Source organism: Dipodomys spectabilis, unplaced genomic scaffold (assembly GCF_019054845.1).
Source record: "Dipodomys spectabilis isolate Male_0828 unplaced genomic scaffold, ASM1905484v1 ptg000089l, whole genome shotgun sequence".
In the NCBI taxonomy this organism is placed as follows: Eukaryota; Metazoa; Chordata; class Mammalia; order Rodentia; family Heteromyidae; genus Dipodomys; species Dipodomys spectabilis.
Genome location: NW_024870766.1, coordinates 14,983,720 through 15,007,358, shown reverse-complemented (window position 1 = coordinate 15,007,358; position 23,639 = coordinate 14,983,720). Strand labels below are relative to the sequence as shown.

At 38.5% G+C, this 23,639-nt stretch overlaps 1 protein-coding gene across 2 annotated transcripts in view; it reads left to right on the top strand.

Moving 5' to 3' along the window:
* The window catches only part of Ccdc146 (coiled-coil domain containing 146), a 115,261-nt gene that overhangs the window by 71,711 nt on the left and 19,911 nt on the right, over positions 1–23,639 (top strand). For both annotated transcript variants that reach the window (XM_042684549.1, XM_042684550.1), the window contains 5 exons: positions 9,446–9,503; positions 11,952–12,128; positions 13,850–13,923; positions 15,111–15,338; positions 16,122–16,308. In XM_042684549.1, coding sequence (XP_042540483.1) covers positions 9,446–9,503; positions 11,952–12,128; positions 13,850–13,923; positions 15,111–15,338; positions 16,122–16,308 — 724 coding nt within the window. The remainder of the gene's footprint in view (positions 1–9,445; positions 9,504–11,951; positions 12,129–13,849; positions 13,924–15,110; positions 15,339–16,121; positions 16,309–23,639) is intronic.

Below are 23,639 nucleotides of genomic sequence, written 5' to 3'. Positions count from 1 at the left end.
TAGGAAAACAGAGCTTTTGCCTTTTAGGTATAGACAGGCGAATTATTCACTGAGCTACTGAAGCTGGGGGAGGGGAAGGAATATGGCAACTCCCAGTGAAAGGCACACTCCAAATGCACATGTACAGAAATATTTGGTGTGAATTCTTTTTGAATTTGTAACATAAGATACTTTACCTTGAACAAGCTCCCTTGTGTTCCCTAAAATTAACAAGCTTATTTTCATTAAAAAATAATAATGGTGATAACAATTAGAAATACTAGGAAATAATTTTAAACTATGTATTTTATTGGCTTCACATATTCAGAATTATGTGCTACAGAAGTAAATTCATGTGAACAACCTCACAAGAAAAAAGTGGATATTCCATCTCTAGATAAAAATAAAGAAACTAAGTCAGTGAAAGAAAACTATTCATCCAAATATACAGATGGTATCTGTCATATCAGCACAATAAACTCTCATTTTATTCATTATCTAAATAATGGAAGACCAAATAACTGGCACCCATCCACTCTCCCTTCTTTAGGAACTTCTGAATCGTTGACAACAGTCAGCAACAACATTTTGTTCAAATACTCTAGAAAAAAGGGTTTATTCTGTATGTTAAATGATTTTCTCCTTTTTTAACATAGGATAAGCTCTTTAGTAAATGCCAATGGTCAGTCTAAGTATGTAATCAGTCAATCATTAAATCTGTATTAGATAGTTTTGGGCCTCTTGATAAATATGCACTTCCGAAAAAAATATAACCTACTTGAATAAGCTTAGTAAATATAATAGAGGTAGGAAGCAGGTAAGTAAATATTGTTGAGAACTTACTTTTGAAACAAAGTGGAAGTAATTCATTCCAAACCCTTTCTCTAAAAAGACTTTTCTATATTTTCTCCAACCTTTCCCTTGTTTTGACTTGGATATCTTTTGGAACTTCCTTATTTTCTAATAATCCTTAACATTCGGACAGCAAGTATGCCAAATCCAACATATCCAACCTGTCTTGGTGAGCTGGGGAAAAGGCCATGGCCGGTCATTGCGGTCATTGTGTCACCAGGTAGACCAGGAGAGAGGAGATGGTTGGGTGCACACATACAGGGCTGTCCCAGCGTGACCCTGACCTTGTGACTATTTACTGTCCTCTGGCTGCTTCTTGTAGCCCTTGTTGCTCACATCAGTTTTGTGGGGTTTTTTTTTTCATTCTTGGGCCATTAATAACAACAGCAAACTAGGAACCAAGAACAGACATATCTGATAAGAAAGGGTTGGAGGGATGCTTTTAGTAACACATCTAGAATTGCAGATAATGAGAACACGGCAGAGGGACATGCAGACAGGTGCTGAGGGCCAGCTGTAAGGAAAAACTTATAGCTTAGCAGATTTTACCTTCGAACATTATTGTTTAAATCTACCTAGCTCCCTTTATGGCAATCTACCTAGCTCCCTTTATGGCAATCAGTATCTTAATAGAACAAAAAAGTAAGTTTCTCAGACTATAATCCTCAAATAGCAGGAAAAGAAGCATCTGAGATTCTCACTTGAAAGTTAGCTCCAGCCACAAGCACTTTCTACCTCCCGAAAAATTTCCCTGATATTTGAATTGTGTGTTTGTAAATATGCATATGTATGTGCCAGTACTGGGGCTTGAACTCAAGGCCTATATTCTTGCTTGGCTGGCCTTCTACCAATTGAGACACACCTCTACTTCCAGCTTTTTGGTAGTTAATTGGAGATAAATGTTTTAAGGACTTGTCTGTCTGGACCATCTCTTAACGTTGATTCATAGATCTCAGCCTCCTGTGTAGCTAGGATTGTAGACATAAACCATCTTGAATAATTTATAAGTTTTTTTATGTGATTTCTTACTTGAATTTGGATTTGAGGACTGTTGGTCTCCAAAGTGGTTCTCAGTGCTGACTGTCCCCATGCTTAGAATCACATGGGCTCAAGAAGCACTGAGACTCCCTCAGAGACTGAGTCCAGCGCGGGAAAGCTGCTACTTGCTAGAAACTTCCATCCATTCATGCTGATTCACTCCTTATAGTGAATGATACCTCTTATATCAAGCTTCTCTGCACTTCCAAATCCCTAAAACCACAACCTCCATGATGTTATTCCAGTTAAGACTGTTTTGCTGCAGAGAGGAGTTAAATGTGTGTGTGTGTGTGTGTGTGTGTGTGTGTGTGTGTGTGTGTGTGTGTATTACAGTCCTTCAGGGTTTGGGCATTGTTTCTGAGCTTCTTTTTGCTCAAGGCCAGGGCTCTACCACTTGAGCCACAGCTCATTTCTGGCTTTTTGGTAGTTTATTGGAGATAAAAGTCTCACAAACTTTCTTGCCCAGGCTGGCTTCAAGCGTCAGTCCTTAGATCTCAGCCTCCTGAACAGCTAGGGTTACAGGCGTGAGCCACCAGTACCTGGCTTTAGTGAGTTTTGATGTTGAAGCACTCCTTATTCAGAAAAGTTAAAAACAATGTTGGATTGCATGTTATAGGTGAACAATACCAAAATATTTTGTATCTGTAGAAGAAGATAGCAAAATGAAAGCCACTGAGTAATGATAGGTGTGGGGATAGGAAAGCAAAAGTAGGCTACAATTAAATCTGATTAAAATACACATACACATGTGTGAAATACCACAATGAAACCACTTTGATCAATTAACATATATCCCAAAATGAATGACAGGAATGTAAAACAGGCCTTGAGATTGTTAGTGTGAGGGAAGAGGGTAAAGGAAGGTGAATGTGGTCAAAATACTTCAAGCTTAGTGTGAAATTAGTGAAGCTTGCTGAGATTGGTTTAGGAAGCAGAGATGGAATGAGGGTAGATGACAGAAGAGTTAACCCTGATCAAGGCACTCTGGCTATATGGACATGTCAAAATAAACTCCCTGTGTAACTAGTTGATCCTAATTTTAAAAATATGGGGGAAATGTCAGATTGTGAGTTTAAGAAAGTATAAGTGAGGGCTGGGAAGGTGGCTTAGTGGTAGAGTGCTTGCCTTGCATGCTTGAGGCCCTGGGTTCGATTCCTCAGCATCACATAAGCATAAAAAAAAGAAGCCAGAAGTGGAGCTGTGGCTCTAGTGATAGAGCGCTAGCCTTGAGCTGAAGAGCTGAGGGATAGCGCCCAGGCCCAGAGTTCAGGCCCCAAGACCAGACCTCCCCCCCAAAAAAAAGAAAGTATAAGTGAATATATACCAAAAGGAACACATAAAAACTTTTGGTCTGGTAATTCCATGCAAAAATAAAAATGCAAAAGGAGAAAAAGAGATACAATACTAAGATGTCCGTTACAACATTACTTATGAGAGTTAAAAATTCAAAGTAAATTGTCAAATTTCATAAAATTCACAAACTTTATAGACCCTGATAAAGACAATTTGCCCCATGAAAGTTAGAATGTGTTTGTGATTTTATCATTATCTCACAAGACTATGAAATTTGTGAAATTTATGTAATCACTTAATCACAATAAAAATATCAATTAAAAAATTCAAAGTAACCTGCATTCTTCAAGAAGCAGGGAAATGTTTAAACAATAATGCAGACTAGAGGTAGCTACATACTGAAATCTCTGTGGTCAGTTTGAGTTTATCCTTGACTGAAAGACCTTGGAGAGAAACTTAACTCCTCAGTTTCTTCATTTACGCAAGGACTATAATACCTACTTAGCAAGGTGTGAAGTTTAGATATCATGTATGTAAAGTATATAAGACACTTAGTACATAATAAATGCTTCAGTATATCTTTTCAGAACAAATCTTGAAGATAGCTATTAAATCACTAATTACGAAGTTTATATGTGACTTGGAAAAAATTAACTGCAAGGTAAACATACATACACATTTAGTATAATTATATTAAAATATACAGGGAAAATTAAAATAATCAGAGTGATAGAGGTAGGATTCTGTTTCTATAAATGAAAAAGAAATACCCATTTTAAATGAAAAAGTCTATGTTAAAAGAATTGCATAATAGAAGTGTAATTAGTCTCAAATTCCCTAGATAATGAGCCATTTTGTGTTTATTTAGAGAAAATAAAATTTTATGCTTAAAGACAAAACTAAGTTCATATCTCATGGAATAACTTCAGTATCACCATTTTTAAACTGTCTCCGGGTCTTTAAAGCCAAAATATGACAGTACACTACTACCCCCTGGTGGCAGTTTACCTAAAGCATAGGGTAAATACATGGGAATTAAAATAGCTCCAATTTTGCAAGCTGTGAAAGCAAAGGTGTTAAGAATTGAAACCTCTGAAAAACTGAGATTCATCCTATGCCATGGACAACTATAATAAGGTCAATGTCACAATAACCTCGATCTACATGTTGCAAGTAAAAAATAAATAAAACCTGGTCTGCTCCATGTTCCTTAGCCAGTGACTCATCGTGTCTGCCAACTTTTATTTCACATATAAATGTTTTATATTTAAATTTTGTATTAATCACACCTGGAAAATCTTAAGACTTGTTGATTCTTAATAATCATGAAATGCAGTAAAACAAGAAAAAGATGGAAAATATTTCTCAATTTTTTCAGGAAATCTAGTGGGTAAAATGGAGTCAAAGATACCATTAGTGGAAGATGATGATGATGAACAAGTAACTGTGTCCAACCCATAATTACTTATATAGAACATTCAGTCTAAGCCTTTTTCAAGCAATTTCTAAAATCTCATTTCAGCATCACATCATCTCATCCTAACCATTATAATGAAAATATAAATATTCTCATTAACAAGTGAATGAAACCACATCTTCCTATTTACTATACTTCTTAATGTTTTCAGCTTCTTTTGTTAATATCATCTTACAGTACTGATTGGATTTCTGGGAAAAAAGTCTGTCTTTGCTTCCTATAAATATTAATTTCTTTTGTTAATATCATCTTGCAATGATATTAGGTTTCAGGGGGAAAAGTCTGAGTTTCCTTCCTATACATGTCAGTTATTTCCTATTGACCAGTGGAGGAACATTGAAGTCCCCATCTGTGATTGGTGATACATCTATTTCTCCTTGTAGTTCCATCAGATTTGCCGATGTACTTTACTTTCTGTTATTAGTGCACAACTGTTACGGATTGTTTTGTCCCATTGAATAATTTACTCTCCCATTATGCCCCAATTACTTTCTTTGCTCTGAACTTTGCTCTTTCTGTGATTATTGAGAAGTATCACTTACCCTAAATATTTGGGACCAGAAGTGTTCTATATTTCAGCGTTTTTCACATTTGGGGATATTTGCATGGACCAATTGAATACCCCTAACTCAAAATTAGAAACTTTGAAGATCAAGTCAACTCTCAATAGAATTCATATGTTAGAACATTCCCGTTTCAAGTTTTCGGATTAGGGATGCTTAACCTGTAGTGTGACTCCTGATTTCTTTTGATTGGTGTCAGCCTTGTATATCTTTACTGTAGATTTACTTTTAATTTCTATGAATTCTTATATTTAAGGTGAGTTTCTTATAGATAACCTATAGTTGAGTCTTATTTTTTAATCCCTTCTGACAACCTGTTTTTTAAATTCTCATTTAACGTGACTGTTGATAAAGTTGGATTGACAATTGCCTTATTTGTTACTCTGTTCTATTTCCTTGTTCATGTTTTTGTCATCCATACTCTCTGCTTTCCATGGTGTTAACTAAGCATTTTATATAATCCAATTTCCTCTATCACTTTTGTTTCCTTTTTACTTATTTTATTGTTTGGAATAAATATTTATATCTAATCCAAGACCACTTTCAGATAGCCTTATAATAGCTCACATACTCATGTCTTTTTTTTTTTTTTTTTTTTGTCGGTCGTGGGGCCTGAACTCTGGGCACTGTCCCTCAGCTCTTCAGCTCAAGGCTAGCACTCTACTACTTGAGCCACAGCGCCACTCCCGGCTTTTTCTGCTTATGTGGTGCTGAGGAATTGATCCCAGGGCCTCATGCATGCAAGGCAAGCACTCTACCACTGAGCCACCTTCCCAGCCCCAACCTACTGTCTTTTCTTTTACTTATACATGAGCATACATCAATATATGCACTCATGTTTATAAGCATACATAACTGAACGCATTGTTATATCAGTGAACCTATGCCTCTGAACTGTGAAGCTCCTACATGCTTTTCCCCACCCTCTCAAACCATCTTAGAAGGGATAGCGTGGCTAGAGTGGCTTCAGAGCCTACTCGACTTGGAGTTGACTGCTCTAAGATCAATTATATTCTGATGGCTTAAGTTCTGCTTAGTCTCGTCCTGGCAGGGAGGGAAGCTGTTAAGAAGAATAAAAACTTAAAATGGTTCCTTTTCAATCCCACCACTGAAACACAAGGGGATTGAAAGAATGACTCTGAGGTTTGTAGATTAGAAAATTAAGTAAATTGGAAGTGTCTTTGACTGAGAGAAGAAAAGAAGTAAGTACATTTCAGAGAGAAAGATAAAAAGTTTAATGTGAGATGTCTTTGGGATACACAACTAGAGTTGTCTCAGAGGAAGCTAAAAATAAACCAGTGGAACACCAAGGAAATTCTGAACTAGAGATCCTACTTGCGAAGTCATCACATATTTGAATATAGGGAAACAGCATGGAAAACAGAAGTTAGACTTTGGCTAACCTACACAACAAGAACAAATACATCCAAAAATATCTGTGAATAACTTAACAAAATTTTGTTTCTGGCTCACTCCAACTGTCCAGTGAAAGTCACATAGCCTCCATCTTACATACTTTCCAAATAGACCACATGGCCAAAAAGTCTGGCGCTATTCACTGCCATTTGCTCCCACTGGCAAGAATTCATCAAACAGCCTCAATCCAAAAGCAAGGGAAAGCTGTAAAATATGGACCTCCTGTATATCCAGATTGACAGAATGGTACAATAAATAACTGGCAATTCATGTACCAGGGCCGGGGGGGGGGGGGGGGGAGAGGCAGATTCTTATGAATTTAACCAAGAAGTCAAGATACAAGTACAGACAAGGCTGGGAAGGTGGCTCAGTGGTAGAGCGCTTGCCTTGCATGCCTGAGGCCCTGGGTTCGATTCCTCAGCACCACATAAGCAGAAAAAGCCAGAAGTGGCGCTATGGCTCAAGTGGTAGAGCGCTAGCCTTGAGCTGAAGAGCCAAGGGACAGCGCCCAGGCCCAGAGTTCAGGCCCCCACAACCGGAAAAAAAAAAAAAACAAGTACAGACAGGGTGTGCTTCCCTGGTCTTCTTGTGAGTTCATGTCAGAGTTTTTAGTTTGAGAGGAAAACAAAATTTGAGTGAATTATTCTTAAATACATCCAGTATTTGTTTAAACTCGATGCTGGTCAAAATTTGTCCTTCACTTGAAACACTTGAGTCCTTGGATACCCACTTCCCAGCCATACCTGAGTCTCTGTTATGCTTCTTTCAACTAAGACGTTCTTCTGTAATCATATCGATCACCACGTCAAAGTAAAAGTGAGCTCCTTCTTGGCTTGTCCCTTCTTCACAACTTCAAACAACTTTCCATGATTTTTAGGAAGTTTTATGCCAATCTGTCTGTAGAGGAATGTGATGCATTAGGTCATTGTAAGGAAAGATATATTTCCATATGTATATCCTTACCTCATTTTCATATAAACAATGCTTACTTCAAATAATAAATGAAGGACTAAAACTAACTTCCATTGTTCTATTTATTCCAATAAAGTGCTTACTATGAGCAAACACTACTAAAGGCAATGGTGAAATAATGTAAACAGAACAATGTCTATGCTCTTATGAGGCAAGGTTTTCTGGAACCAAAGCAAATACATAATATAATGTCATAGTGATTAATATCATAAAGTAAATCTGGGAAAACATGGTAGGATATACCTGTAATCCCAGCACTTGGGAGGCTGAGGCAGAAGAACCAGAAGTTGGAGACCAGCGTAGAACTACATAGCAAGACCCAGTCTCAAAAACGAACAAAGAGTAAATCAGGACAAGTAATGAGTAGTGAAAATGGGTGCTGCCATAGACTGGATGGTCTGATAACCTCCAAGAAGGTGCTAGAGGCAGATCTATGTAAGCTATGCAAAGTTCTATGGAAACACCAAACCGGTTAGAGGCACCACACAAGGAAAGCAAAAGCCCTGAGGTAGGAACAGGTTTGGCAAGAAGGCTGATGTGGCCAGAACCAAATGAGGCAGTCAGTGAGACTGGAGAGTCAATTTGTGCAGAGTCTTGTAGTCTTGAGAAAGGAGTTAAAATTTTGAACTAGGTTAGATGGGAATTTCATGTGATGAGATCTTGTTTATGCAGCACCATAGTGGTGGTTGAGGATTGACTTTATCGGGCAACCTGGATCCTTTGGAAGGCTGTGGTAGTATCTAGGCAGGCCCAGTGCCTGCCTGGAAGGAACTTGGGTCTGGAGGTAGGTCCATGCTCCCACTCAAAAACAATATGCTAAGATAACTGCTGGACTTGGATTGTGTACCTACAGTGTTGTAGGAGTGTTAAAGGAGAGGAAGCACAGGAGTGGGGCTTGTGGGAGTCAGAAGTAGTCATAAAGAATGGACCCAGGTCACCTGCAGACAAGCCTGGTACTGACACATTAAAGATAAAATAGTGTTCCTCAAAAGACTCCACATAGAGCTCTCCTAGGACCCAGCAATCCCACTTTGGGGCATTTACCCAAATGATCACGAACAAGACCATATTAAAGCTACCAGCACAACTATGTGTATTGCAGCATTATTTATCATAGCTGAGATATGGAACCAACCCAGATGCCCCTCAGTAGATGAATGAATCAAGAAAATGTGGTATATATATACAATGGAATTCTATGCCTCCATCAGAAAGAATGACACTGCTCCATTTGTTAGGAAATGGAAAGACTTGGAAAAAATTATATTAAGTGAAGTAAGCCAGACCCAAAGAAACATAGATCCCATGGTTTCCCTTATTTTCAATAACTAGTATATGTCTGAGAAAAGCAGAAAAGTTCAGATAAGATGATGTTAAGTGAAATAAACCCCAAGATATGGACACAAGTGGTTATTTCTTTCTTGCTATTGTTTCTAATGTATTTTTTGTTGCTTTGTATGTCCCTCCCCCACAGTATAACCCCTGTTTTCACTGTATTTGATGTTGGTATACTTTGTAGAGGGGAAGGGAAAAAACAAATTGTTTAAATAGGGATACAGGTTAACCCATTGCAACAATGAGATGGACAAGACGCTATGTCGAAAAACGAACTTTACAATTTAGAGGGGACAGGGGGCAGGAGTGTAGTTGTGGAGATGGGGGGGAAGGGATGGTAGGGGAAAATCAAAGGAGGAGGCAACAATGCTTGGTAAGAAATATACTCATTACCTTGCTCATGTAACTGTAACCCCTCTGTACAGTATTTTTACAATAAAAAAACGTATTTTAAAAACTTAGAAAGTAAGTATTCTCTTGCATTTTGTCAAACTTGATTTTTTGTTGTTGTTGTTGGCAGCTTAAAGGAAGAAAAGAGCCTCATACAAAAGGAATTTGAGAGGATACCTAAGCCAGGAGTAAGTATTAGATTACATAGGGTTTATTAAATACAGCTGGGTTCAAATGTATCTTTAAAAATAATTATCTTTATTATGACAGACAAAAGACCAAAAAGTCATAACTATTGGTAATACTAAAAGGAATATCTACAGAACTTATGAATAAAATGTAAGTGATGTCTATTACAGGCTTGGATTAGTTGGCATCTAATATCGGCTATGCTCTGCTAGACATATCTGCTTTCCAGAAGAAAATACGTTTCTGTGGTTGGCACTTAAAATATTACTTTCATTATAGCTATTAGTCATATAGCTCTTGAGAACATCCCAAATTGTTACAAGAACTTTTTATAAAGAAGAGGTACCAATTTTCTATCTCTAAAAAGTAAAGCATCTCAAAACTTAATGGATTAAAACAATCATTTCTTCCATGGTTCTCAATGCTTCTGGGCTGAGCTGGTTGAGTTGGAGCTGTGTGGTCCAGATTGGCTTCACTTGCATGTCAGCTATGTAGCAGTCCAGCCGGTCAGAGGTCACTCATCAGTAAGATTGGAAGGGCTTCTAGCTTCAAGAAAGGGAAATTTTTGACCTGCAGGAACTCTTTCAAGCCTCTATTTAAATCACTTTTATAGCATTCATTAGTCAAAACAATGCACATGACTATGTCTAGGGAAGATTAGCCTTCCCTTTAATGGGAAGAATAGCAAAGACATTGTAGAGGGCCCTGCATACCTTGGGGAACAAGAGAAACTTACAGTTACTTTTTGTGTTCTATTCTAGGGAATAGAGCCTTATACATTATATTGTTGCTCCTTTCTGAATGGTTAAGTTTCAAAATTACATTGCTTATGGTTTAACTTAAGGCCAGCTCTCAAAACTTGTTTAACATTTAGTAAAATACCATTGATTCTATAGAAGTACTTCTAACCTCCAGTTATAACTCTCTTTACAGGATAGAAAAAAGTGTTTTGAACTTTATTCCAGATTATAGGTATGCTAGTAACTTTTGCAGAAATGTGACCAAACTACCAGAAGGAACAAGTTTTACAAGGAAAGATATATCTTTTGAATCATAGTTTCCAAGGGTTAAGTCTATGTTCACTTGGCTCCATTAATTCTGAGATGAAGATGAGACAAAACATCGTGGCAGCAGGAACATGTATAGGAGGAGGCTGTTCATCTCATGGAGGACAGGAAGCGGGAGTGAAGATGGGATTAGGACCTAGTGTAACCTTAAAAGTCATGCTCTTAATAAGCTCCTTCCTATAGCTAGGTCTTAAGTTTTCAGAACCTCTCCAAACAGCACTATCAGCTGGCATCCAAGTGTTGGACATTTCCTATTCAAGCATAACTGTAGTTAATTAATTTTACTCTTTTCTAGCAACAGTGGAAGGAGAGAGCTGGGCAAAAAGCCCAGAGCAGGTTCACTGGATCCATCTACTTAGTATCATGTAACCTTTCTGAATATAAGATTTTTCTCCCATAAGTCAATATTATCCATTAATAAGATATGAAAACATGATCTCCTGTAAGTTTGAGCTAGAGGGTATTTAGAGACAATTGTAGAAGCCAAAAAATAATATTAGTGTGAAAAATTGAAGCATGAAGGGATGGAAAGTTGGTCATCCCAGATATGAATCTCCTTATTGTTAGTGCCATGAGTAACTCAGGTTAACCAAAAGCCAGATATTCAAAGATTATTTGCAACTGATTTTTTCAAGTCACAAAGTGTGGTAGAGTGCTTGCCTTGCATGCATGAGGCCCTGGGTTCGATTCCTCAGCACCATATAAGCAGAAAAAGCTGGAAGTAGAGCTGTGGCTCAAGTGGTAGAGTGCTAGCCTTGAGCTGAAGAGCTGAGGGACAGCGCCCAGGCCCAGAGTCCAGGCCCCACGACCCACCAAAAAAAAAAAAAAAAAAAGAATATTTTTATTAACATTTTTGGTATAACTTGAAAATAACTTAAAATATGAAGCACTAGTTTGGGGTTTTTTCCTTTGTTTGTTTACTTGTCAGTCGTGGGTATTGAACTGTGGGCCTGGGAGCTGTCCCTGAACTCTTCAGCTCAAGGCCAGCACTCTACCACTTGAGCCCCAGTGCCACTTCTGGTTTTCTGGTGGTTAATTGGAGATAAGAGTCTCACAGAAATTCCTGCCCAGGCTGTCTTTGAACAATGATCCTCAGATCTCAGCCTCCTTAGTAGCTAGGATTACAGGTGTGAGCCACGAGTGACTCATTGAAGAACTAGTTTTAAAATGACTTAAAATCTAATGTAAAAAAATTTTAGTTCAATATTCTCTTATGAACATATCAGAAATAAATTACATCTAACTTTGTGAAAAAATCATTCATGAGCCTCAAAATAAATATAATCAAAATGGCAAGTGAATGATGTTTGGTTCAGTTTTTCAGTAGATAAATGTTTTTTTTCATCTTATATCACCTGGCTATTTTTATGACTTTTCAAGGAAATGGAAAAGAAGATGAGAATTCTGAGAGAAGCTACTGAAGAATTGCGTAAGGAAGTAATGCAGAAGAAATTAGAAATTAAAAACTTACGGGAGGATTTGCTATCTAAGCAAAAGCAATTAGTAAAAGAGCAGAAAGAGCTCAAAGAATTGTTAGACTATCAGCTTGTTTTAAAGGTATGTTATCAAACTGTTTACAAATATTTAACATTATGCATGAATGGAAATAAAAATAGATAGACTTGACAGGGATAGGTATATTGCCACACCAACAGAAATGCTATCAATTGGGATGGATTCTATTGAAGTCACCTAAATTCTGGGAATTCACAAAAAACTTCAGCGTGCTTGATGGCATTGTTGTAATTCGAAGCCCTGATCCTGGGGAATAGGCCTCTCCACACCCTCCTTCTCCAAAGTATGTTTCAGTATTAGAAGTGAGTTTCAGAAACACAAGTGCTTCCTTGAAATGCATCCAAATACCCTAACTGCTTGTGAATATTTGTATTGTTTTGTCCTTCTCTGTTTGATTCTTTCACTGTACTTCCTTTTACCATAAAAGGGATAAGGAGGCTATATTTATGCTCTAGGAGATAATGAATTAAAATTCATTTTATATTGAAAAATATATAACTCTCAAAACAAATAAGGTAAGATTGTTTTATGATATGACATCTGGGTCTCATTGGCTTAAAGGATAATTATGATATATTCTGGTATTTTTTTTTCTTAAATCTTGGAGCAGTTGGTCAACATGTGCCCAGCTGCTATTTGGAACATGGGAACCAAGATAGGTTCACCCAGTGAAGCTTACGCTTCAAGTCCCTCATTTCCGTGACTCTCTTCCAAGCATCCATACATAATAATCCATAGTAATCTGACACATAGTTCTGTGTTTTTAACTCTTTTTCTTTAGAGAAACTCCAAAATCACACATGTTTCAGACTCACAGAACTTGGATCTGTCTCAACATTGAGCAAGATTCCACAGAGAAACAACTTACCCTATCATAATGCTGCATTGAGGTCAGCCTGTGTGCTGGCTCCAGTCTAGTAAAATCCTCAGGAAGGAAAGGACTTTTCCAAAATCCTTGCCATGAGGCTTAAGCAGAGCCTTCCATGAATCCACAGAGCATGGTAGAAAGTAATGTTAGACAAACTTGCTGGACAAACTTGTTAGACCTTAACCTTGCCATTGACTAACTATGGGACTGTGGAGAAAATGATTTAATTTCTCCTAGAATGAGCCTTAGGCAGAGTTTCTTGTAGTCAGAACCTAAGACACCCAATAATTGAGGCAGAGCTCTTTGGAGAATCCTACCCAGAACTAAAGGCAGGAAAGGCGAGATTGGGGAGAAGGTGGACCACAATATGATACACATGTTAAGAAAACTCTAGTCTCAACTAGACACCAAAGACAAAGACATTCCTAGATCTTGAATTGTTCTATAGAAGCTGTCTTCCAGAGCCAGTGGGGATAGACGGTTACATTACCAGTCATTGGTGACGCCTGCTCCATGCAGGCCTGCTCCCTTAGGAAGGTGCTCTTCAAAGCCCATGTCAATCCAATGGAGAGAAGAGTAGCTCCCTCTCCTCTTGAGCTATGGGTAGTAACCAGGCCCCAGCAGCATGTGTGGGAAGTGACATCTTGAAGGGAATCTTTGTGGAGCGACAATTGTAGTTGGCACACTGAACTACTTCCTTCTTCCAGTAGTAACTATCTTACAGCATCTGTGTGATTATTAACTGATATAATAATTGGAGTAAGTCATTTAATGTACACTGGGCAGCTAGTATGAATTCTACATATTGTAAGTCCTTTTTCCTGTTTACTTTGCCTGACTTCATTGATTCTGGTCCAAGATTACCTAACTTAACATGATTGTTTTTCTTTGCTAGGATGAAGTGATCCACTGTCAAGCTATCCCTGTGCAAATTGTGAAAGAAATAGAAAAGATATCACGCAGAAAATTGTATGATTTCATATTTTATGTTGAATTTCACACAGTCCCACCTCCCTTAAGTAATGTGTATACACATTATAATTTTAGAAATATTTGCTTTGAGCCCTAAGTTATATACAGTAAGTTCTTTTTTTTTTTTTAATTTTATTTTATTTTAATTGAGAACATACTGTACAGAGGGGTTACAATTACATGGGCAGGAAAATGCATACATTTCTTACCAAGCATTGCAGCCTCCTCCTTTGTTTACCCTTCACCTCCCTTCCCAGCCTCCCCCCTCCCCCCCACCCAATCATACCCCCCCTCCCCCCCCCCACCGACATTGTAAAGCTGGTTTTGACATGACATTTTGTACTTCTCATTGTTGCAACAGGTCCACCTGAATCCTACAGTAAGTTCTTTAAAAGAAAATAGCATAGCAAATTATAACTATGTATAGCACTTACATCTTGATTATGAGTCGATGTTCTATTTCCAATTTATAAATCACATTTTATGGAGTATTCCAATTGACTTTAACAACCTAAACTAATTAGAATTGCAAGGTCTAGAATTACGTTAGCCAGCAAGCAGCCCAAATGATAGTAGCTTCTCACTATGTATAACACCCTCAGATATTCAGATTTGGAACTGGGGGGGGCGGTCATTGAAGAAATTCTATGGGTTTTAAGAGAAGAATGAAGGGAGGAAGGGAGGGAGGGAGGGAGGGCAAAATGGCAAACAGAGGAAAGGAGAGAGGTGAGCAAAAGAGAAAGAAAGGAAAAAAGAAAGCAAGAAAAAGAGAAAAAGGAAGGGAGGACACACACACACACACACACACACACGTCCATGTATACATAATGTAGAGAAATATGATTGCTCCCGTGACTGATCTTAAAAGAAGGGAAGAGATAAGTACATAGCAATGGCTCTGCCAGCCGCACTCAGTTGATAAATTCAGATCCGCTCCAGGAAGGTAGCAGAGGTAGCAGAGTAAGGGTAGAATCACAGAAGACAGAGTAGTGAGGATGTAGGTGGAAATAGGCTGGGCAAATCCTCACCCAGAGGGGAACTCAGGGAAGATACACTCTAAATTTCTGAGAACATTGAATTTATTACCAGCTCTTACCAGCTCTTATGCCTGATACTATATGAAGACAACATGAGCTAAAAATATGACGTGTGTGCGTGCGTGTGTGTGTTTGTCCCCTTCACAGAGAAATGGAAAAGAAAAAGGTTGCCTTGGAACAAGAAGTCAAAGAGCTAAATGATTCCCTAAAGAAAATTGAGAACAAAGCTAGTTCTGTAGTGGAAGAGAAGGAGGAGGTAATAAAGGAAGTTGAAGGCAAACGAGCCTTACTTGAATTTAAAGAGCGAGAATTTAGCCAATTGATCAAGCAAGCCGAATTAACCAGAGAGAATGAAGCATCTTCACTATCTGAAAGGTTGTATTTATGTGTCCCATCATCTAAATTTTTCTTCACTGTACTTTTGCGTATTTAAAACTATCTCAGGGCTGAGGGATAGGACTCACCTGATATAGGCTTACCTAGCAAGTGCTAAGCACTGAGTTCAATCTCAAGTACTGTCAAAAACTAAGTTTGGAAGGTTTTATGTTGATTCAACAAACATTTTTATAGAATTTTAAATAAAGCATATTAAAATACTTTTTCCATTTCTTTACTCGTAATTTTCCTCAATTCTCCAGTTTCAAAATCTAAAGACAATATCTACTGTATGCTGTAAGTTTCTGAAATGTTCCTCTAAAACTAAATCACTGGAATGGTTACAAATTAATCATTCCATTAAAAACTACAATGAGCCATGGGAATGATCATAAATGAATGGTATTTCTGAGACCATCCCAACTTTTTCTTAAGAGCAATTTCATGATGTGATTTTCTGGAAATGCTTTTCTTCCTCTTTTTTTTTCAGTGCTAGTGACTGAACTCTAGATTGAATATGCTGAGCACATACCTGCCACTTCTTATTTTCAAGGACAATTTCAGGGAAATTGGGGGCTTTTGTGTCTGTCAGTCTGTTACTATATTTGGAAGTTTGGTAAGAAGCGGTACTAAATGATACTTGCTTTGGGCATTACAGTGTATACTTCTACCAGGAAAATCATTCTATAGGTACATACTAAACATCCTGTCTTGTTAAGTTTTGAAAACCATGCAGAACAGTTGATGACAAATTGCGTTCCTTTTTTTTCTTTACCTGGTCAGAGGACTTTTGGATATCAATTTACGGAACAGTCTCATCGACAAGCAGAATTACCATGATGAACTTTCTCGAAAGCAAAGAGAGAAAGAACGAGATTTTCGAAATTTGAAAAAAATGGAACTACTCTTGAAAGTATCTTCAGATGCACTCACTCAAACTCAAGCCCTGCATCAAAGGCTCATACTGGAGGTAGGTGCTAGAAACGAACATTTGATTCTTTTCTTTTCTTTTCTTTTTTTTTTGTCAGTGGTGGGGCTTGAACTCTGGGCCTGGGCTCTGTTCCTCAACTCTTCAGCTCAAGGCCAGCACTCTACCACTTGAGCCACAGCACCACTTCTAGTTTTCTGGTGGCTAATTGGAGATAAGTCTCTCAACTTTCCTGCCTGGGCTGGCTTTGAACCATGATTCTCAGATCTCAGCCTCCTGAGTAGCTAGGATTATAGGTGCGAGCCACGAGTGCCTGGCCTAACATTTGATTTTTAAACCCATTGCTATCTTTGTGGGGGGGGGGGACATTTTTAGGGAGTTGTTTTTGCCACAAACACAAAATTTAAATGGGTAAAGATTGAAAGACAATTGTCAAATGTTTGATGCATTTGAAAACTACTATATCATATTTATAGTCTTATATTGATGCATTTGAAAACTACTATATCATATTTATAGTCTTATGTTTTTTGTGTTCCTTTTTTAGCCAAGGACTAGAAAAAAAAATTTGATCAGACATCAACTTGGCTAGGGAACTAATGAGGTCAGCCAATTGTTGGAAAAGCTAGAGGAGGCTCGGAGGTGAGAGTGAGGAGAGTGAATATGGTCAAAATACCTAATGGACATACAAGAAAATAGAACAATGAAGTTTGTTTGGGGAAAGGAGGAAGGGGAGAGACACACAGAAGGGAGTTAGTCTGATCAACTACATTGTGTGAATATATGGATAATCAAAGTGAAATACCCTTGTACAACTAACTGATGCTAATAAGAAGTGGAGAATAAGAGAAACAGAGAGAGAAGAGAGGGAGAGAGAGGGAGGGATAGAGAGAAGGAGAGAGAGACGGAGAGGGAGAGAGATATCCAGCATGGTACCATGGCATACCTAATGAAACAATGTAATATCAATTGCCAGTTGGCCAGCAGCTCCAAGTAGCCAGGAGCTATTTGGAATCCAAGGTCAAGCTCCCCAGAGTTTAAGATGGACTCCAGCCAGAGGATGCTTACCATAGCCGTTAACTTTTTGCTGCTTCTGTTCCCAGTCGAGAGGTTTGGACCTCTTACCCCAGAGGCTTCTCTCTCTCAGTCAGCACTCTCTGCTCTGAAGGATCAAGTACTATACTACTGCAAAGACAGAAGGTCCTCAGCAAGACTGAATCCCTGTGCTGGAGCTTGGGTTAGTGCATCTTTTGATGAAAATGAGGTGCAACTGTGAAAGCAGCAGCTTTATATAGAGAATCTTACCCACTGTTTTAGGATGACCTCAGAAATTTGAACAGAACTTCCAGCTATGGTAGATACATTCAATCCCCACCTGGGCCCAGCTCTCTCCTTCCAGGAACACAGAGAGCTTAGAGTTCCTTGTTCCCTTAGGGGCTGAGTAGGGCCACATAACTAATTCTGGACCAAGGGATTGTGGACAGAGAGACATCACTTTCAGCCTGAAGCATCCAATTACCACCAGTGTGAGACCCTCTAGCCCTTTCCTCCTTTCCTGTGGTAGGTATGATGGAATGGAGGGGCTAGAAGATGGGAACACCTGCAGTAGTCTTGGAAAGTCATCTTGATTGGCCATAGGCATTGAAAGAAATAGCATTTGTGATTTGAGGCTATGATATTTAGGGATTATTTATTTCTGGAGTGTAACAAAAATATCAACCCTTCGGCAGTATGAAAAAATGGTTGTAAGTGTTACTAGTGTTAAGATTTAGTTGCAGTCAGGTGGCACTTGTCTTTTTCTTTTAAAACTTTCTATCTTAAAAAGGCAAAATGTGTTTTTACTTTTTTGCTAACTATACATATCTGTGCTTCTTAATCCTGTATACTTTCATAACCTTATTGCAGTCTTAACAGATGAGTTGATTCTTTTCACTCTAATCTCTAACTATAGAATGGGGTTTTTTGCCTTAAAAGTTACTTTTTTCAAATAGTAATACAGTCAGCATTACATTTCCTCCCAATGAAGGCATTGATTAATTGTCTTCTAGCTTCTTGAATCACTAAGAAAATTTGATGTTATTCTGATTATTGATCCTTTATTTGAAAGCTTTCTTTTGCCATGCTGGAAGCTTATAGGCTCCTTCCTTTACTTCCAGAATTTTTAAGTCTGAAAATGATATTCCCATGTGTAAGTCTTCTATTTGTATTCATTATGCTAGGCACTCAACAGGTTCTTTGTTCATTGAATCATGCCATTTTATTCTAACACTTTGTCTTGAACTCTGACTTTTTTCCACTCTATTTTCTCTGTTCTCTTTTTCTTGGAGTTCTATGATGTAGACGGTAGATCATCTACATTTAATCTTAACCAAAAGGTTGAAAAGTGATAGATGTAAGCCTTCTCAAAATCATTTTTACCTTTTATTTCATATTCTTTTTTGGGTGGCTTGCCACTAGGAAGATTTTTCTCAACTTTTCCATCCAAACCTTCTACCCTTTGATCCTGCCATCATATTTTATATTACCATCAGCTCTTTTTGTTCTCTGACTGTTTCTTTTTAATAGTAGTTTTATTTGTATTTTATATCTTCTAGCAATAGTTTCTTCTTCCTATATGAACTTTATTTTCTTAAAGTTACATCTCTTGGCTTATATTGATCTTGGTCTTGTTCTGATGTGTTTCTCCTTGGTTCTTATGAGAAACTTTCTCCCAATATGCTATAATTGTTGATTATCTGCTCATGTTAAAACATGGGACTCTATAAAACTAACTGGGATTGTTCCAATTGTTGCTATAGGTTTAATGTGGCTAGACACAAAATATATAAGAACTGGCCCTTGACTAAAGAGGAGTTTGCACTGGAACTTGCAAGTTGTTCAGATTGCAACAAATAAACACTATTTATTTAATGATGCACAAAACAGCATCTATAACATAGTAAACCAAAAGACATTTAAATGTATCAAATCTCCTTTCTTTGGTTTCAAGAAAAATCCCCATAATTGCCCTAGTATAGTTACCGTGAGACACTTAACTTCCCCTTTGATCTTAGGACTTATAATAAGCTGCCACTGCCCACAGCTAGCAGTGCTTGAATAGAGGAGTGGGACACGCCAATCACTCCCACTGGACATTTCATACTTGTATGCAATCCAGAAAGGGAAGAGATAAAAGGGTAAGCATGCAAGGTGTCAGCTGTCCCTTAGAATTTTCCCCAAGACAGTTATTTAGTTCTCCTACTGCCTTGCACTGTGCAGGAGATTCTCCCAGAAATTTAAGAGATGAGTGAATGTCTGCAATATTTTAGAAAATATCAAAGCAATAAACTTCAGACTGAGGTTTGTGGCTATCAAATAATTGAGGTGTTCAGAGCAGTTAGGTTTCTTACGGAGTTACAAATGATTATTCTGTATCTGGAAAACCAGACCCCAAAAACTAATGGTAGTAATCCCTGGAGTTGCCTTAGCAGTAGAAATGTGGAGCAGAAGATGATTTTTTTTTCTTTTTGCTGATTGTGGGGCCTGAACTCTGGGCCTGGGAGCTGTCCCTCAGCTCTTCAGCTCAAGGCTAGCGCTTTACCGCTTGAGCCACAGTGCCACTTCTGGCTTTTTCTGCTTATGTGGTGCTGAGGAATCGAATCCAGGGCCTCATGCATGCAAGGCAAACACTCTACCACTGAGCCACCTTCCCAGCCCTCATTTTTTATCTTATATATTTCAATGCTTTGATTACAATAAACACATTTTCTTTTTTATGTTTTTTATTGTGAAAATACTGTACAGAGGGGTTACAGTTACATTAGCAAGGTAATGAGTACATTTCTTATCAAGCATTGTTGCCTCCTCCTTTGTTTTTCCCCTACCATCCCTTCCCTCCTACCTCCACAACTATACTGCCCCCTACCCCCACCTAAATTGTAAAGTTCGTTGTTCAACAGTGTCTTGTACAACTCATTGTTGCAATGGATCTACCTTTATCCCTATTTAAACATTTTGTTTTTTACCTTCCCCTCCCCAAATTATACCGACATCAAATACAGTGAAAACAGGGGTTATACAGTGGGGGAGGAACTTATAAAGCAACAAAAAAATCACATGGTACCTTATAAATACGTTAGGAATAATACCAAGAAAGGAAAAATCACTTGTGTCCCTATCTTGGGGTTCATTTCGCTTAACATCATCTTATCTGATTATATGTACATACATTTTGACCTTTTCTGCTTGTCCTAGATATTTACTAGTTATTGCAAATAAGAGAAACCATAGGACCTATGTTTCTTTGGGCCTGGCTTACTTCACTTAATATAATTTTTTCCAAGTCTTTCCATTTCCTAACAAACAGGGCAATGTCATTCTTTCTAATGGAGGCATAGAATTCCATTGTGTACATATACCACATTTTCTTGATTCATTCATCTACTGAGGGGCATCTGGGTTGGTTCCATATCTTAGCTATGGTAAATAATGCTGCAATAAACATAGTTGTGCTGGTAGCTTTAGTATGGTCTTGTTTGTGATCATTTGGTTAAATGCCCCAAAGTGGGATTGCTGGGTCATAGGGGAGGTCTATGTGGAGTCTTTTGAGGAACCTTCATACTGCTTTCCAAAGTGGAATAAACACATTTTCCAAAGTGTGAAATGCTATTCTGTAAATACCAAAGCAAGTTTTCCAGGCCTGCTGACATATTGAAACTAAAAATTGGAGCCAAAGATTAATTAACTCAGATCATGTAAATGGTGGAGACTTCAGCTAAACTATGACTTTCTTTCCAGATTGATTTTGGAAGATCACTTTCAATTAAGTTTGCAATTTGGCTTCAAGAAGTAACAAGCCAAGTGCCAGTGGCTCATACCTGTAAACCTAGCTACATGAAAGGCTAAGGTTAGGAGGATGACAGGGGCCCCTTCTCAACCTAGCTGGGTGCAGTAGTATTTGTGTGCATCCTCATTATGGAGGAGGTTGAGATCAGAACAATCATGGCTCCAGCCAGAGAAGGCAGAAAAGGTCACAAGTCTCCCATCTCAATAACACAAGCTAGGTGTAGTGGCACACACCTGCTATCCCAGCTACTTTGGGAAGCAAAACATAGGAGGACCATGGTCCGAGTACATGCCTGGACATGAAGCAAGACCCTGTCCCAAAAACAATCAGTGCACAGAAAGGGCTGGAGGTGTCGTGTAATATGATTAGTGCCTATCTAGCAATGAGACACTCCGAGTTAAAACCCTACTGCTGAAAAAAAAAAAAAAACAGGCAAAAAGTAACAGAAAATTACAGTGGCTTCATTAAATATATGATTGTTTTGCTCACAGACATAGGCATGCCAGCTAATTTTATATCACAAAATATACAGAATTCTTTAGCACCTTTTTTGTCAACCTTAATCCTCTTAATCCTCTTTGTGGATACAATATGGCCATTACACTTTTAGGCACAAGCTCATACAAGAAAGGGGTCAGGGAAGAATGCAAAAGGCAGTAGCTTATTTGACTTAGCTGGCTCTGGGGTGTGTGTGTATGTGTGTGTGTGTGCGCACACATGTGTGTGTACATGTGTTTGTATGTGTGTGTGTGTGACTGGGGTTTGAACTTAGGGCTTTGCACTGAGTAGGCAGAGGCACGTTCACTGAGCCAGCCCTCCAGCCCTCTTTTGTACAGAAAATTTTGAGATAGGATTTCACTTCCTCCCTCGTTGTGGACCTGGACCATGATCTTCCTATTTGTCTCTTCCTACAATAGCAAAGACAACATGAATACACCACCATATCCAGACTTTTCCATTGTGATAGAGTCTCATGGACTTTTCTGTCCAGGCTGACCTCAAACCACAGCCCTCTTGATTTCAATTTCCCATGTACATAGGATGACAAGCATGAACCCCATTTTACAAGAAAACCGTTCCTTTCCAGGAAACCTACTCACTTACATTTCACTAGTTTGTTCTGCTCATGCAGTCAGTCACCCCTGTCTGCAAAAGGTGTCTGATGATTCTTAGATACATGGTAACTTTGAATAACAATGAAGTTTGATAAATAAGGCCAAAATGGGGGAGCTGATAGTAGTCAAGCAACCAACAGGCTCTGCTACCAAAGGCTTACCTTGTTAACCTTTCTCATAAACCAAGAATATGTAATTCCTGCTGAAACTAGAGACCTAGATCTTTATGGAGAATTGTAAAAGGTGTCAGAATACTGCTCATCAGAATTCAAAAATGAATGTAATACAATTCAGTGTTTTTTATACTCCAAAACAATGGAGGAAAAATTTAAATGTCTGACACTTCAACTCAGAAACCTTTAGTTGACATAGTAGCTAGTGCATATGCTTTCATTAGTTTTGGTATCAACCTTACAAGCATTTTTGATATAGGGTAGCATCCATGTACAGCATTGTCTGCCCTTGAGAGAACATGAGAAGCAGCCCATTCAGGCTCACTCTAGCAGAGAACCATACAGAACCCAGAATGTCTATTCTGTCCAAGAGGGGGCTTACCTCTACTTCAGCTCTTTCTCACTGTCTTCTTGCCTCTTCCTAGTCTTCCCTAATTATTCAAGTCTACATTGAGCTCTCCTCTGCTAGTTAAAACCACAGAATTCTGTATATTGTTACATGGATCTCTAGAGACAATCTACTTCCTAAATCCAGCCTGTGGCGCTCCATGGCTGCTGTCCATGGTAGGCAAAGCTGTGGGTCACTTGGGACAGTACAGAAGTTATTCTGTAGGGACACTGATTCATGGATGATGGGACATCTATCTCTCTTTTTATTTTTATTTTTTTTGTTGGTTGTGGGGCTTGAACTCTGGGCTTGGGCACTGTCTCTGAGCTCTTCAGCTCACGGCTAGCACTCTACCACTTGAGCCACAGTGCCACTTTCAACTTTTTCTGTTTACGTGGTGCTGAGGAACTGAACCCAGGGCCTCATGCATGCGAGGCAAGCACTCTACCACTGAGCCACCTTCCCAGCCCTGATGGGACAGCTAAAGACACAATTCAGCCCTTTTAAAATAGTAGCTGGCTCTCAGATCCTGTCATGTGGCCTGAGCTCACTGAACAGTATGATGTTCCTCTCTTGAGACACTAGCTCAGTGCCTAGAAGCATGTGCTGTCTCTGGAGGAAATGAACCACATCAGACTGGAGTCATGTGGGTTTAGAGAAATGGCTAAAGTCAAGTAGGCTATAAGCAACCCCCAGGTGAGCTTTCCTGTAGCCTTGCACCACCTGCAATGGGATTCCTCATAAACTACTGTCCTCCAAAGTACTTCAATATAGGGCAAAAGTGCAAACAAATACAATAGACAAGAAATGGTGAAAATTAAGTATCAGAAAAAAAAGTAAGAGGCTTTTCTTTTAAGAACTTTCTAGCCTCT